At 44.1% G+C, this 15,834-nt stretch overlaps 1 protein-coding gene across 1 annotated transcript in view; it reads left to right on the top strand.

Moving 5' to 3' along the window:
- Positions 1-15,834, top strand: part of LOC144754684 (protein Wnt-4) — a 235,065-nt gene that overhangs the window by 214,305 nt on the left and 4,926 nt on the right. The window contains exon 4 of the mRNA XM_078642804.1: positions 1,899-2,041. Coding sequence (XP_078498930.1) covers positions 1,899-2,041 — 143 coding nt within the window. The remainder of the gene's footprint in view (positions 1-1,898; positions 2,042-15,834) is intronic.

The raw sequence follows: 15,834 nt of genomic DNA, 5'->3' as shown, positions 1-15,834 counted from the left end.
TACGTCGAAATCCCTCCCCACCGGGCCCCACTGCCCGCCGCTCTTACCTGCACGGGCCGCGGCTGAATGAATGTCTTCATGAATAGAAGTGGCCCACATTTCAGTCGTGGCTAAAGCTATCATTAGAAGTGAAGGGCTACATTCCAATCCCTGTGCAAACAAAACTTTGCACAAGGACTGGAAATACGAGTAGTGCAGTAATCATCACATTAGCTGTCTCCTGAGAAATTCTTGCAGGTAAAAACGCTGACATTTATCAGGCGGGAAGGCCCGTAAAAAAGGCAAAACATGCAGAATTTGCTTTATGAAATACTGATTCCTTATTTTATGCACTATTTAGGTTATGTTATGCATCATTTAAATGTTTAAAACTCATATTATAGGTATGTACCTTACATGCTAACTACCTTAAACTGGGTTAATGATTTTTATCATATTTGGTAAATGCCGCATCCTTTTGCACCAGCTTATAATGAGGGATTACATTGATTGAGAATAGGTGGTGAGGTAATAGACTACGATTGTTGACCAGCAATAGTGTCAGTGGGGCTTTTTTAAAACATTTTCCATAGCATAACATAACATAACTACAAAATGGAATAGTATAACATGACAAGATGTTAATAATGTAACATAACATGACATAAATGATGGGAGAGTATACTACAGGTCAGGTAGAAGTACAGTATATCACCAATGATGATTGGCAGTCAGTAGCACTACTGATGGTAGCAATACCCACTACAAATTAATCGAGTAGTGCCATACACACCTGGTACCAAAATTGTCTGATGATGTAACAATCTTAGGCCCCAAGCATTGCTACTCCCCCTTCTGGCACAAATGGCAGCAGCACACCCACAAATATATGAAAGCATGCCTTCATATTGTGTCCCTATATATCATTCACAAAAATATCACACAATCGGAGTTGATATTAGAAAATCTCCACCAAATAAAAATGATATTTTTGTAAATTAAATTTAGAACACACTATTTATATCAGACGATATTTGTACCAATGATATTCATATATACAAATGACTCAACCAGAAGAGGTCCTAATTTGTGACAGGTTACTCTATTCTACTCTCTCTCATAAAATAAATATACTCAGTGATATTTTAGTGAATTGTGGGGAAAGGTTTTTTAGTCCCTTAATTGTGCATATTTGTGTGCATATTTTGGGTGACTATTTCATACTTTACCTAAACTTCATTTTTAAAATATTGTTTGAATTGTTATTGTTAAATAAGGTAAGTTGTTGTGTCGCTGCATCTTTCATGAATGAATAGTGAACTCAGCTAGTGATAGGCATTAGCTCACAAGCATATCCCCAGAACCCCATAACAGACCCACAACTGAAGTAATCTTCTTGTATACTATCTCCTCCTTTCTCTCTCTTATTCTCTATCTTTCCCCTTCTCATCCATTCTTATCTCTAGCAAGACAGTGGAAAAGGGGACGGCCAAACATATATACCACTTACCTGTATCCTCGACAAGGACAGCCAGTTTGGGCTGTTACTCTGTAATGGTAAAGCAATGACAACTGTATGTATAAAAATTTAATAAAATACGTTGAAATAAAAAAAAAGGGTACATTATCTAACTAAACCATTGCTACAGGTAAATTAAAAACTAAAAAGGTCACAGGAAGGTGCATGAGCAGAGTGACTCAGCAATCAAGGTGCTATACTTTTAGTCATGATCGTCCAACTTTCACAAAAGCTTTTTTATGCTCTATGAGTTACTGGTATCAGCCAAGTCTTGGAGGAATGTGACTTGTATCTATGTGTAAATGATTCATGCCCTCCAGATATAATCCTCAGATGCTTAGCAAGGTGATATTATCAATTTGTACTGACATCCATTTGTATTTTTCCAATGTGCTTTTAGGTTTCCAGTGGTCTGGTTGCTCAGATAATATTGCCTATGGTGTGGCCTTCTCACAGTCTTTCGTTGATGTGCGAGAGAGAAGCAAAGGAGCAGCATCTAGCCGGGCACTCATGAATCTTCACAACAATGAAGCTGGGCGGAAGGTAATTGACCCGCAAGCATTCTTTTTGTGGGTTTGGCAGTACATTGTGGCCAAGTGGGCAGCATGGGAGTTACCTCAGGATCGGATCTGACAATGTGAAAAGAAAGAAATTTACATTTGAACTTACAACAGAACAGGCAGGGACTCTATGCATATGCAAAACATGAAGAAATAACTAAGGGGCTGATTAAGATCTTGGTGGGACTACCGCCATTCTGTGGCAGTCCCAAGTACTCCATCAAGCTGACGGAGGTCTGCCTGTCGTATTTAGATGTTACGGCAATAGATAGGAGACCTCTGCGGTCTTCTCTGCTGGCTAACGGTACTCCTTCGCCATCATGCCGGCAGGTTTGCACCAAGCAGATTTAGATATTCCCTTTGTGTTGATGGTGTCCTGGTGTTGGTCTTTTGGCGGAGTGCTACTCATCATTATCTTACTACACATATATGTTGTTAATGTGTCATAATGTATATGTAGGTAATTAGCTATATCCCTTTTTGGTATATATTGCATGCCACACAAACAAAATACATACACTATTGAATGCACACTAACAGGTACCAAATACACAACACCAACAAGCACCACAACAATAATTGTTTTAAGTGTCAATACAGGTGTATTTATTTTTACTTTGACGAGCAGGAAAATGAACACTACTGTATTAAACCCAAGACAAATGTTGCATGTAAGGGCAATGCAGAAGTACACGTGGCTACTACAATTGTCAATACACGATACATAGGACAATTGTGCAAGTAGCTTACCGAAGATCTCAGTGACAATGGAGTTGTTTCGTGTTGTGGTGATGTTGGTGCAGCAAAGAAGGGACCTGGATTATGGGGTACAAGACGGAAGCGGGAAGCTGGGAAAAACATATGTTTTTATCTCATTTATTTGATATGGCCAACTCAAAGTAGGAGGGATTCCAACCACAGTTGTCATGGTAGAAAGGCACATCGTAATCGGGACAATGAAAATCTGGGCTGGACTCTAGTGGTCATTCGTCTGTGGACCAGCCAACATCTAAATAGGGTGGCCTGACCGCCAAGTCGGCAGGCAGGAAGACAGTTGAAAAAGCAACGGCAGGACCTTGTTTGCCAAAATCAAATTCAGGCCCTAAATCACAACTGACGAAGACATATAACTGTTTTCTGCCCACCTAGGAAACATGAATTGTAAAGAGCTGGGTTGAAGTGGAGCTTATTATCTCAAATAAATGTATGAGAATAATAGAAATATGGGGTAGCAAATTCAATGGGAGCGATCTTCCTTGCATTACAAGAAAATAGCAGTGTCATTGTATCATGAAAATAGCATATCAGAATTATGCACCAACTCAAACATCTAATATAAAGCAATGCACAAATGACTGTCGGTATTGTCTTTGTGTCCCTTCTCCTCCCAACAAAGAAGAGCTAGGCACTTACCATATCCATCCACATTCTATGAGCTGATTAATGTAAGAACTCCTACATAAAGCTCAATCTCTGATTCTTTCAGCTCAATTGTCCTGGTATCTGTCTCAAATACGTACAAATTCAAATTTGTTGTTTTTATTGTGAAGCATCCGTTTGTACACATCTTTTATCTATTCCTCCACTGTATTTTGTTATTCTCATTTCAAGGACACATGAATATTATCGCCTCAATGTTTCAAGTTTTCTAGACCCATATGTTTTCTTGAAATTGTTTGGTATCTTATATGCTCACAAACCGCTGAATAAGATTGCTCTAATCCTTGGCTTTAAGTATAGCTTTTGAAAGATTGATCATTCTGAAGAGCCTTGCTCATCGTTCTTTGCCTCTGACACATTGATGTGTCCAGTTAAAGCATATTTCTCCTGATTCATTACATTTCCAACATATGGTGGAGTCTAATAATTTACTCCGGAGCTTTTTGGGATGAAAAACAGTAAACTTGTAGCCAGGTAATACTGCTGGAGCCAATATGCCATGTCAGTGTACCTCCTGCTATACATCTTATGATTTATCTTTAGCAACGGTATGGTTTAATTCACAATAACAATATTTCACATATTAATCAAAGAAGGGGAATTCTCAGTATATATTATTATAATAAACTCTGTTTCTTTTTAAATGTGTTGAAAAAAGCAAAAAGATATGAATTCCGAGGAAGCAAATTGCCAAATGATTATACAAATGGATAATCACTGTTTGTAATTTTGGAAAACTCCACTTGTTTCACAGTTTTAGATTAATATTGTTGATAATTCAATAAATGTAGTAAATGTATTCTACACCTAAGATAACATCCTGAAACCATGACTCCCAGTAACAATTTTCATCAGAGTGTTATCAACAATATGTTCTGAAAGGATGTCTTTTTCATCTTCCTTTTGCTAAATTGTTAACAAGAAAAACATGATAAAATGTATATTATTCAAAATGATTAGTAAAACTCATAACATCAAATAAAAACATTTGTACCATGTTGAACACCCAAAAACAGAAAGGAAAAGAAGGGGATACTTATCACATAATACTTTAACAGTCATACAAGTATTAACTCCACCCCAGTATATCTCAAAATTATTGCCTGAATTCCTATACTCACTTATAGAATTGTATTGTGAGCTATAACATTTTAAAGTTACGCCATATAACCAAGAGCTAGCTCATCGTTCAATTCAACTAGTCTATTATGCATATGTTATAGCAAAGAAGCAAATGCTTAATTTGTAATGGCTATACCTGCCATACCAAACAATGAAAAATATTTGTGTTGAACCATTACACAACCTACAATCTGACTAATAAACCAACAAGTATTTGGAAATTATTGAATCATACAGCACAAAATAATTATGTGAAAAAATAATTATCTTGATTACTGCTATTGCATTTCTGAGATGATGACAAACTAATTGTAGGTAACTTACCCAGACTGTGAAATCATTGAAATAAAATGGAAAAATTGTTGCTATCAAATTAGTTGGAAATATAATATTGATTTTAAAATGTCATTGTTAAAGCCTTAAATCTCAAATGCCTAGTTGATAACAACTACTTCATTAATCACTGCTGCGCATTCTTGCAGGCCCTCACAGTCTGTATAAATCTGTTTCATATTACTTGACAAAAAATCACGAAAGTAGTTTGTCCGCTTTTACATTTATCTACAAGGCTAATCTCCCCTAGTGTCAAAGCTAGGAGGCAAAATAATTTACAAAAAGTATTAAGATGTTAAGCGTGCTTACTCTGAAGCTTCCAGTAACATACAACAATTTTTCCTCCACTAGAATTTCTACAAATGTTTACATTTTTGTTTAAAGCTTCATCTTAATCCAAAGTGACCGCCCTCCAAAAATCTAAACTAATTAGCAATATCTGGAACTATGTTATGTATCCTAAGAAAAAGCAATATGACTTTGAAAAAACTTAACCTTCAACTTAGAACATGATACTCCACCATCTTTAAATTCATTTTGAATTATCGGAAACGCAATTTTAATATAATCATGCAAATGATCCTGATTAACATAAACCTTCATGACCCCAAAAATGTGCCCAGACTGGGTAAACTCTAACAATGGTTTTAGTAGCACAGGTGAGTAATAATCAAATACATCAGGGAGAGACAAATCTTTTAAGTTTGAATACATATAGTGCTTATGCCTGGGCACAGAAGTATGTTTCTCAAAGATGGAAGCTGACAACATTGCACACAGATTGACATGCTAGTAGGTGGCATTGTATTGTTGTTTTCATGTGCAGCATTACACTCCTCCCTTTAATTTGGGCAGAGGGAAGTTCATGAAAGGCAGAGGGGCCAGACAAACTTCTCAATTACTTACCCCCTTCTGGGGTGAAGCTGTGACCCATAGAGGGAATCATAACCCGTAACCGAAAAAGCTCTCCCTGTGAATGGCATATGTAAATTAATCCTATCCTTAGATCACATGTAAGTTAGGCCAATACTTTGGTCAGTAAACTTGCAAAATAATGTTCTGCCAACAGCAAATTGGCGGGGTGAACTCTTGTTATGATGTTATTTCATCAATTAAACATATGCAATAGCTGTGTAACTTAACTGTAGGATACTAACTCTATGTAATTTACAGGTACAATCTTCACAAAAAAGTAGACACTGTAAAAAATAAGAATAATCTTGGAGAAAAACATAATTTTCAAAAGCTGGGTACATTCAAATGTAGTATGGGTACATTCGTATGTAGTATGACTAAATTTAACTCAAGGGACTTCATTTCACGTAAACTGGGCAAATACCATTTTGTAATTTTTAGTGACGATATAATGAGTATATTGTTTCAGTCTTTCCTCCCCCATACTTTCTACTAATTGAGCATATCCATTCTTAATTGTATTAAGTTGTAGCCTACTACTTAAGGAAGATCCTACAACTACTTAAAAAAAAGGTTTTCTTTATCATCATTTTGAGGAAGACATACCAAATTGTCAGATAATAGAGGGCCTCAAGATTCTTTTCTGTCAGTATAACCGCTAATCTGGCGTGCTGACGTCAGTTCTTTTCTTTCCGCGCCAACCAGCGCAGATCTGTCGAAGAGAGCTATGCCCTATCATTTTTTCTCAGACTTTTCTCAACTTTTTGTTGACTCCTTTTGGTGTGTAAGATGTCTAGTAAGAAGACCTCAAGGTTCAAACTGTGCGGCGCTTGTCACTGCCATGTTGGTCAGGGACCCCCACTTAGTGTGTCTCTGGTTTAATGAGCACAACCATGACACAAAGTCGTGCCCCGATTGTAAGGCCATTGTGCCAAAGGCTTTGAGGGAGCAATCCCTAAAGCTGATGATGTCCCGGCATCCGGCACCACGGAGGTCGCCTCGTCGATCCCGGTCCAGGTCTTGGTAGAGAGGAAGGTCCGAGGACCACTCCGGTGAATCGAAGTCCTCTTCGTCAAAGTAGTCGAGGTCAGGTAAGAGGCACCACAAAAAATACAAGACACGAAGTCAGCTTCAACTTCACCCAGCCCATCTCGCGATGAGACGGAGGACCCTCGACTAACAAGGCCCCGCTCTGCGGAGCGGGTGCCTGGGTTAGCTCCACAATTCCCTGCCTTCCCAGGTCCAAGAGGGACCCCGCCTAGCTGAAGGAGTTTTCTGACACCATGTGCGTCAACCTTGGGCGGCCTCTCCCTGCCGGTGCATCTTCAGATGATGGAGAAGTCCCCATTGGTTACGCACCTTCGGGTCCGGCCACGGCGCCATGGCCTACAACTGGACCTGTTATCGGGTCCAGACTGCCCCTTCACAGCGTCCTTCCCTGGCACCGCCGAGGTCCTCAGAGTCACTGGTGCCCACCAGCAGTGCCTCCCCAATCCTCATTCCCGAAGAAACGGAACCGGTGAGGTGTTCTCCGACGCCGAGACCGGCGCCGATAGAGCCATACGGATCCATGCCTTTCAACCTACCCTATCAAGAAGGTTTAGGAATGGATGAGGAGGATTGAGAGGGGGAGCAGGATCCCTTAGAAAACCCGCAACCACAAGACATGGGCTGGTATGAGGAACTGGGTGATGCCAGTGGTCTGGACACCCCCAGATTCTGGCATGCTGTCTCCACCAAACCTGGCTATGGAGGAGAGGGCATCATTTGCTATGGTGGTGCCTCGGGCTGCAGAGGTCTTGAACCTGCAGCTTCCTACTGTGGCAGCCAAGACTGGTGTCTTGACAGGTGTCCTGCAGCCTGGTGTCTCCAGCTCGGAATCCTTGCTGCCTTTCAACGAGGCCTTAACAGACTTCCTTCTGGGCACCTAGTCCAAGCCCAGCACAGGGGCTCGTGTGAATACGACGATTGCCCGCCGCCATCGCCTTGTACCGGGTTACCCAGATTTCCTCACTGACACCCCACCCCACGAAGCTTGGTGGTTCAAGATTCCACTTCCCATGGCGCATTCCCTTCCGCACCTCCAGACAGGGAATCCAAGAGAATGGAAAGTTGTGGAAAGAATTTTTTTTCTTGCGCCAGTCTGGCATTGCGGTTGGTGAACACTGCATGCGTATTGGGCAGTTATTCCCATTCAATATGGGACAAGGTTGTGCAGGTGCTGCCCAGGGTCTTGGAGGAGGACCGGAACCTGCTCTCCCAAGCCATTTCAGATGGGAGAGATGCAGCAAAGTTCGCCATCCGATGTGGCTTGGACACAACAGACTCGCTGGGCAGAGTGATTTCCATGATAGTGGCCATACGTCGCCACGCCTGGCTGAAGGCATCTGTTTTTTCAGGGGATGTCCAAGCTAACCTTATGGACATGCCTTCCATGGCTACTGAAGGGGCTACCAACCGTGCCAACCCTGTTCCTGCCAGAGGGCCCCGCAAGTTTAGCAGCCTCTTTGGGGCCTTGAATGCAGTTCATCCCAACGCCGTGGGACGGGAGGCCAGAAGTCGAACCAAGCCAAGATCCCCTCCTCCACCGCAAAACATTCCTAGTCCGAACTCCTGGGATCCTTCATGACCAGTCGGTGGCAGAGTACGCCATCATCTCCTCCACTGGTGAAATATCACCTCCGCCAGGTAGGTGTTGCAAATAGTCCAAAGGGGCTGCTCCTTTCCCTTCGAGACTACTCCTCCGTCAATGGATCCATTGTATAACCTGCTGACAGTGGATAACCTTTCTCTCCTCCGAAAGGAAGTCAAAACTCTCTTGGCCAAAGGGAGCTATAGATAGGGTTCTCGGTCCAGATATAGGCTGTGGTTGTTATTCCCGCTATTTTCTGGTCCCAAAGAAGGACAGAGGCGTTTGTCCTATCCTCGACCTCAGAGTCCTCAACTACTTTCTCAAAAAGGAGAAGTTCAAGATGCTCACCGTAGTTCAAGTCCTGTCTGCCCTGGACCCAGAAGACTGGATGGTAGCACTGGACTTGCGGGATGCCTATTTTATTTTCATATCCCCGTACTGCCTGCCCGTCGTCGCTACCTGCCGTTTACGGTGGGCCACGAGCACTTTCAGTTTGTGGTGCACAAAGGTGATGGTGGTCGCAGCCCATCTGCAAAGATCAGGGGTATCTATCTTCCCCTATCTCGTTGACTGGTGTTGAAGGCGGACTTGTACCAAGCATTCATCTCCCACCTCCAGAATACAGTGAACAGCCTTCATTCGATGGGGTTCACTATGAGCGTTCCAAAGTCACACTTGACTCCCTCTCAGATGCTCCCTTTTATCGGGGCAGTTCTGGACGCGGTGAATGTTCGGGCCTATCCTCCCAAACGACGCATCCAGGATAATCAGGCTATGATCCTGAGGTTTTAGCCTCTATTCTAGATTTCGGTGAGAATTACTCTGAGGCTGTTAGGCCTCATGGCCTCCTGCATTCTTCTAGTGGACCATACACGGTGGTGCATGCGGCCTCTGCATTGGGACCTGAAGTTCCAATGGGCACAGCACCGACCTGGTTCAGCTCTCGGAGGGCACTGCAAAAGACCTGCAGTGGTGGCTAAGAAACCACGATTGGGCCAGAGGCAGACCCCAATCCCTTCCCCACCCTGATCTCACAGTAGTGATGGATGCATCTCTTCTGGAACGGGGCAGCCATCTGGGGGAGGTGGAGATCAGAGGACTCTGATCTCCGGTGGAAGCCAGGCTCCATATCAACCTGTTGGAGCTTCAGGCGATCCGATTGGCACTGAAAGCCTTTTTACCAGCCATCAAGGGAAGGCTAGTTCAGATGTTCACGGACAACACTACCGCCATGTGGTACTGCAACAAACAAGGCGGAGTGGGGTCATGGACTCTTTGTCAAGAGGCCCTGCGCTTCTGGACTTGGCTGGAACAACAGAGCATTTCCCTGGTGGTTCAACATCTGGTCAGGTCTCTGAACGATAGAGCAGGCAAACTCAGCCAAAAGTGCATTGCGGATCACAAGTATCATCTCTATCTGCCGGTGGCACAAGGTCTCTTTCAGCAGTGGGGAAAGCCTCAGTTAGATCTGTTTGCGTCCAAAGAGAACACGCAGTGTCAGCAGTTTTGCACAATTGGAGTTTCCAAGGTGGCTATCACTTGGAAAATCTTTTTGTCATGAGTGGAGCTCAGGCCTCTGGTACACCTTTCAGCCCATACCACTCTATAGGCTCATGAAGATCAGGAGCGACCGGGCACATGGAATCTTGTGGCTCTGGATTGGACATGGAGAGTTTGGTATCCTGAGCTTCTGGATATGAGCATTGATCCTCTCATCAGGCTGCCCCTTCGGGAAGATCTTCAGTCGCAGCTGCAGGTGAGGGTCTTCCACCCGAAACTGTCCCCTCTCCGCCTCCTTGTGTGGAGATTGAGCGGCGACATTAGACAGCTTTTGACCTTCCTCCCGAAGTCTGTGAGGTTATTCTGGCAGTCAGGCATCTCTCCACAAAATCGGTATACGCCTGTCAATGGAATACATTTTGTAAATATTGTTCTCTTGACCCCTTATCTGCCTCCATGGCAGATATCCTGTTTATCCTTTCCCTGGCCAAGCAGGGCTCTGCTTTGGGTACTTTGAAGGGCTATGTTTTGGCCCTCTCTGCTCTTCTGTGGCTGCCAGATCAGCCTTCACTTTTTAGGTCCCTTCTAGTGCAGAGATTTTTTAAGGGGTTAACCCAACCTGTTTCCCCCTTCTCCTTTTCTTATGCCACAATGGCCCCTAATTTGGTCCTTACTTTCTTGATGTGCCCTCCGATTGAGCTGATGCACAACTGTCCTCTACGGTCAATCACTATCAAAACAGCTTTTTTGGTGGCAATTACCTCTGCCAGCAGGGTGTGCGAACTACAGGCTCTGTCATCATAGCCTCCTTACTTGATAGTTTTCCTGGACTAAATGGTACTGAGAATTAGAAAATCCTTTTTGCCCAAGGTTGTAACTCCCTTTCATCTGGAACAGTCCATTACTCTGCCCACTTTCTATGCACCTCCGCATGCTTCTAAGGAAGAAGAGCGTCTCCACCATCTGGACTCAAAAAGAGCATTATGGTTCTACCTTGATCGCACAAAAGAGTTCCGGGTGGATGACCAACTCTCTATAGGAAATGTGAGGGCAAAGAAAGGGCGTGCTGTCCAAAAGACGACCATAACACGCTGGCTTATCCTCTGCATCAAAATATGTTATGCCTTGGCAAAGAAGGAGCCTCCTTAAGGCCTTAGGACTCATTCCACCAGAGCGCAATTAGCCACCACAACCCTTCACCTTGGTGTTCCTATTTCTGACATCTGCCAAGTGGCAACATGGGCATCTCTGCACACGTTTGCCAACATTATTGCCTGGATTCTCAGGTTTGCAAGTAGGGCCTGTTTGGCTGCTCTGTCTTACATGATTTCCTGGTTTAAAGCTTTTCCGCTTGGGTATCTGTTTAAAGGTAAGGAATCTGCGGCTAGAGGTCTCTATCAGATGGACAAGTTACTTACCTTCAGTAACGCCTTAACTGGTAGGGACATTTCTAGCAGCAGATTCCTTACTGACCCACCTATCCTACGCACAGCAGACCCTGGACAGCGGACAAGCAGCACTTCTCGTGCTGCTGGATCTGTCAACCACTTTCGACACGGTCTCCCACCGATCCTACTCAGGAGACACAAAGAAATCGGACTCCGAGGACAGGCGTTCAGGTGGCTGGCGAGTTTTCTCTCCCTCCACACTCAAACTATCAACCTGGGTCCCTTCCGCTCAAAGACTATGGGACTCACTAAGGGAGTACCTCAGGACTCCTGCCTCAGTCCCACTTTATTCAACATTTATGTGGCACCTCTAGTGGGCGTTCTCAGACCATTAGGCTTCATACCAATCTCATACATTGACAAAACTGAGCTTTTATTCTCATTCAACAAATCCACCCGAGTGCCCAGTATTCCTTCTCGGAAGGTATGATAGCCATAGCTAGCTGTATGAGGAACAATTTCCTCCAGCTAAACGCAGGGAAGACTGGGATTATGCTGTTTGGAGATGTAACACTGCTGTGGTCTCCAGATTGGTGGCCAATGGATCTAGACAACCCTCCAGAGCCCAAAACTGTTGTCAAGAACCTAGGCATACGCCTAGACCAGGATTTGACCATGAAAGAGCAAACTGCAACCACCGCTAGCTTCTGCTTTCATGTACTAGCTTACTACGGTGAGTCTTCCCCTTCCTCCCGATGTCCACACAGAAATCTCTAATCCAGGCCTTAGTACAAAGCCGGTTGGACTACTGCAATGCTCTTCTGGTCTCAGCTAATGAGGCCTTCGTTGAGCAGACTACAGGTGGCCCAAAATACTGCAGCACGCCTTGTCATGAACGCCCCCTCTAGAACTGCCTCCCTTCCCCTCCTTCCACAACTTCACTGGCTCCCGGTACGTAAGCGAGTCAAATTTAAAATCTGTTGTATTGTACACAAGGCCCCTAATGGCAAAAGCCCCAGTTATCTTGCAAAAAAATTCAACCACCACATACCTTCCAGGTCACTACGCTCAGGTACCAAATCTCTGCTTATCGTTCCATGGTTCAAGAAATCACGACTGGGTGGGAAAGCTTTCTTTCACCTAGCCCCTCTTCTCTGGAACCAGCTTCCGTTCCATCTGAGACAATGCACTGATCACCTCCAATTCAGAAGGTTCCTTAAAACTGTATTAATTATTTTAACATGTTCCTCCTTACGGCCTACTGCAGCACTTCCACAGTGCGAAGATACCCCTTCGGGGTTGATTTAGGCTCTTTACAAATAAATAAATAAATCCTCCCCGCTCTGCGGAATTGTCTTTTCATGTTTGGGGTGATCCCTTTCAGGGCCTTAGCATCTTTTTTAACACACCATGGTCAGTCACTTCATGGCTCCAGGCCGCAGAAGTGGAAAGTTGTAAAAAGTACTGATGTCAGCTTGCCGAAATGTCAGTTATTTTGATGACGCGGATGTCACGATGACCATGGTGACGATGTCACATAGTCACCCGACGCCACCTACCGGCGCGCAGAGGTATTGCTAAAAAAAATCCTCCAGATCCAGCATGACACCTAGAAGTTCAAAGGTAAGGAATCTGCGGCTAGGTCATGTCTCTACCAGATAAGGCATTACCGAAGGTAAGTAACTTATCCAACTAGTACCAAATTCTGTCTTGAGTTATCTGATTTAGTGCCACAATTCCTTGTTAATTTTGTCCTAGCAACCCAGAGAGTAATTTTCAAATCTAAAAGCCAAGACCTTTGAAACTATTTCAGATTATGTGTTACGTAGGCATAATGGAGAACATGAACTATGCTTACAGCCAAATTTGAAGGACATTTCAGTATTAAAATGAGTAGGACATTTAGTGTCATGCTGATTATAACTAGAGAGCTGATTGTGCTCCATCTGGTTTTGTGGTTGGTTTTTCATTAGCTTTCATCAAAATGTAAAATTAAGTACTACAAAAAATGTGCTAAACAATGCAGAATGGGTGCATGTTGGGGGGGCATGGCCATTCGCCGAGCACGATGGTCGGGTGCTAGAGCGGTTCTGAGCCCCAACTGTTCCATCCCCTAACATTCGTCACAAAATCTGTCCCTAGCCATAGACTAATGTAGTGTGCGACAGTGTGGTTCTAGGGAACTTTGGTCCTCATTGCCTCAAGGTGCGGAACTCTGCCAATTCAGCCATTTTGCGCCTGAGACCTGGACGTCTTTTGGTGGAGCAACCAGAGTGTTCCGTCTGGGCCTAACACTCAATCTGGCCTAGACCACGTTGGAATAGAGGCAAGCCAGACACTTGCAGGCAGCAGAGATCAACAGAGCTGCGATGCCTCGAGCAGAAACCCTGATCCACGTCACCAGGGCCGCGTAGGGTACCGATGGAGTGCGGCGGCCCTGCGGTGACAGCCCAGCCTAGGTGACTGTGGGGGCTCGACTGGACTTTGTTTCTAACACCTGCCTGGGGCCGTGGCGGACAATGGTGCAGAGGTGAGGAGCCATCTGCTGGGAGAGGGTGTGGTGCGAAGGTGTCAGGCCTCCCCATTCCCTCTGAGAGGGCCCAGGTGGGTAGAGAAGACAGAAATAGAGGGACTGGTCTAGGACTTCCTGCGCCCTGCCTCCTGGGCTCGTGCTATGAGCGGACTCCCTCTGGGAACTGTGGTGTGACCCACAACTAGAAACTGCTACAGAGGGGAAAGGGCCAGAGAAACCTGCCCGGTACACAGTTAGGAGCAGTTTTTGCATGTAGTGGCCAACTGGAGGTCACAACAGCAAGACAACCATACCCCTGCAACAGTTGGGCATCTCACGGTGCCCGCCTACAAGGTCAGAACTTCCAGACTGCAGCCATCTCAGTGGGTATTAGTGGGCATCTGATCCTAAGTAGACCTAGAGTTTCGTTAAGTTATTGAGCGATAAGATCTATAAAGGGTATGCTTTTAAAATAAGTGGCCTAATCTCCATACATCTGTTGCAGAGAAAGCAGGACACCCACAACACAAATTTATTGCTGGGCTACCCAATTTAAGATTATCCTTGATGCCACCCTGAGAGGAAATAGGTTGTGGGATCACCTGTTCACAAGAGCTGGGGACTTAAGAATGCAGGAAAATCACTGCAACCAATGGCAGTAACGTCATCATCTCTGTCATCAGCATGCCTGAATCTGCCATTTAAAGAGATCCAATAAAGAAAAACTCTAAATGTCCCAAAACTCTTTTAGACAACTCCAAACACAACAAGATGATGGACAGAATGCTGGAACTTTTCAACCACTCACCCCCAGTCAAGAGATCTGGGTTTAATCCATTGTTCTTTTGCTCACTATGCCACCCCAGTTTGGACCCAGCCATATGCAAATCAGCCTTGACTCTGCTCCTCATGGCAACAGTCCAGCCCGAACTGCCAGGCAAGGTCCTACGTGGACTGGAAACAAACAAGCTGGAACTTGTTTCGGGGTATCACCTCTCATCAGCTAGGCTTGAATCCAGTGACACAGCCTGGCTACTTAGGGTGAACATAGCAAACACAACAAGATGATGGACAGAGTGCTGAAACATTTCAACTGCTCACCTCCAGTCAAGAGATCTGGGTTTAATCCATCGTTCTTTTACTCACTGTGCCACACCAGTTTGGATCCAGCCATATGCACAGTGACATAGTGAGCAAAAGAATGATCTATTTAAACCCAGACCTCTTGGCTGGGGGTGAGTGGTTGAAAAGTTTCAGCATTCCGGCCATCATTTGTTCCTTTTGCTGTTAGACACTCCAGGCAGATGAAGGTCTATGGTTATTCCTGAAATAGACCTCCAAATTGGGGATTTATTTCAAAGAATAAAATATGGGGACGCCATTTCCAGAGATAAGAGGCCACAACAAAAATAGAATTTTGGGGCACATGCATCAAAGGTAGGAATTGCAAATCCTTAATAGCGTTTATTAAGGAATCACTATGAAGGAGTCGCAATTACCTATGCATGTAGGTTTCGCAAAAAAAATTGCTATTCCTACATATTCCTTAATAGTGAATTGCAAATTGCGATTCGCTATTAAGGAATGGCTTCCCATTCATATATGGGCCTAGAGGGCCATAGGAATGCATGGGATTGCATTCGCAATTTGCGAGTACCAAATAGGTAAAAAAAAAATAGGTACTCGTAAATTGCGCATGCAATGTCAAGGGTGCAAGGGGGCCAAAAGGCCACCCTGATGCACCCCCAAAAAAGGTAAGTATGCACATGTGGTGCACACACATGCCCTAATGGTATGCGTATGCACCACAATGCACTTTGAAAAATTCATTTCTTTGCATTTTTCAAAAGATTTGCAAATTACCATCAACTTGAAGTTGATGGTAATTTGCTATTCCATATTGCGAAAACGAAATTTGCGAATGCATAATGCAT

The sequence above is a fragment of the Lissotriton helveticus genome, chromosome 5_1 (genome assembly GCF_964261635.1).
Source record: "Lissotriton helveticus chromosome 5_1, aLisHel1.1, whole genome shotgun sequence".
In the NCBI taxonomy this organism is placed as follows: Eukaryota; Metazoa; Chordata; class Amphibia; order Caudata; family Salamandridae; genus Lissotriton; species Lissotriton helveticus.
The sequence above is the reverse complement of the archived record's forward strand: the minus strand, read 5'-3'. Positions and strand labels throughout refer to the sequence as shown.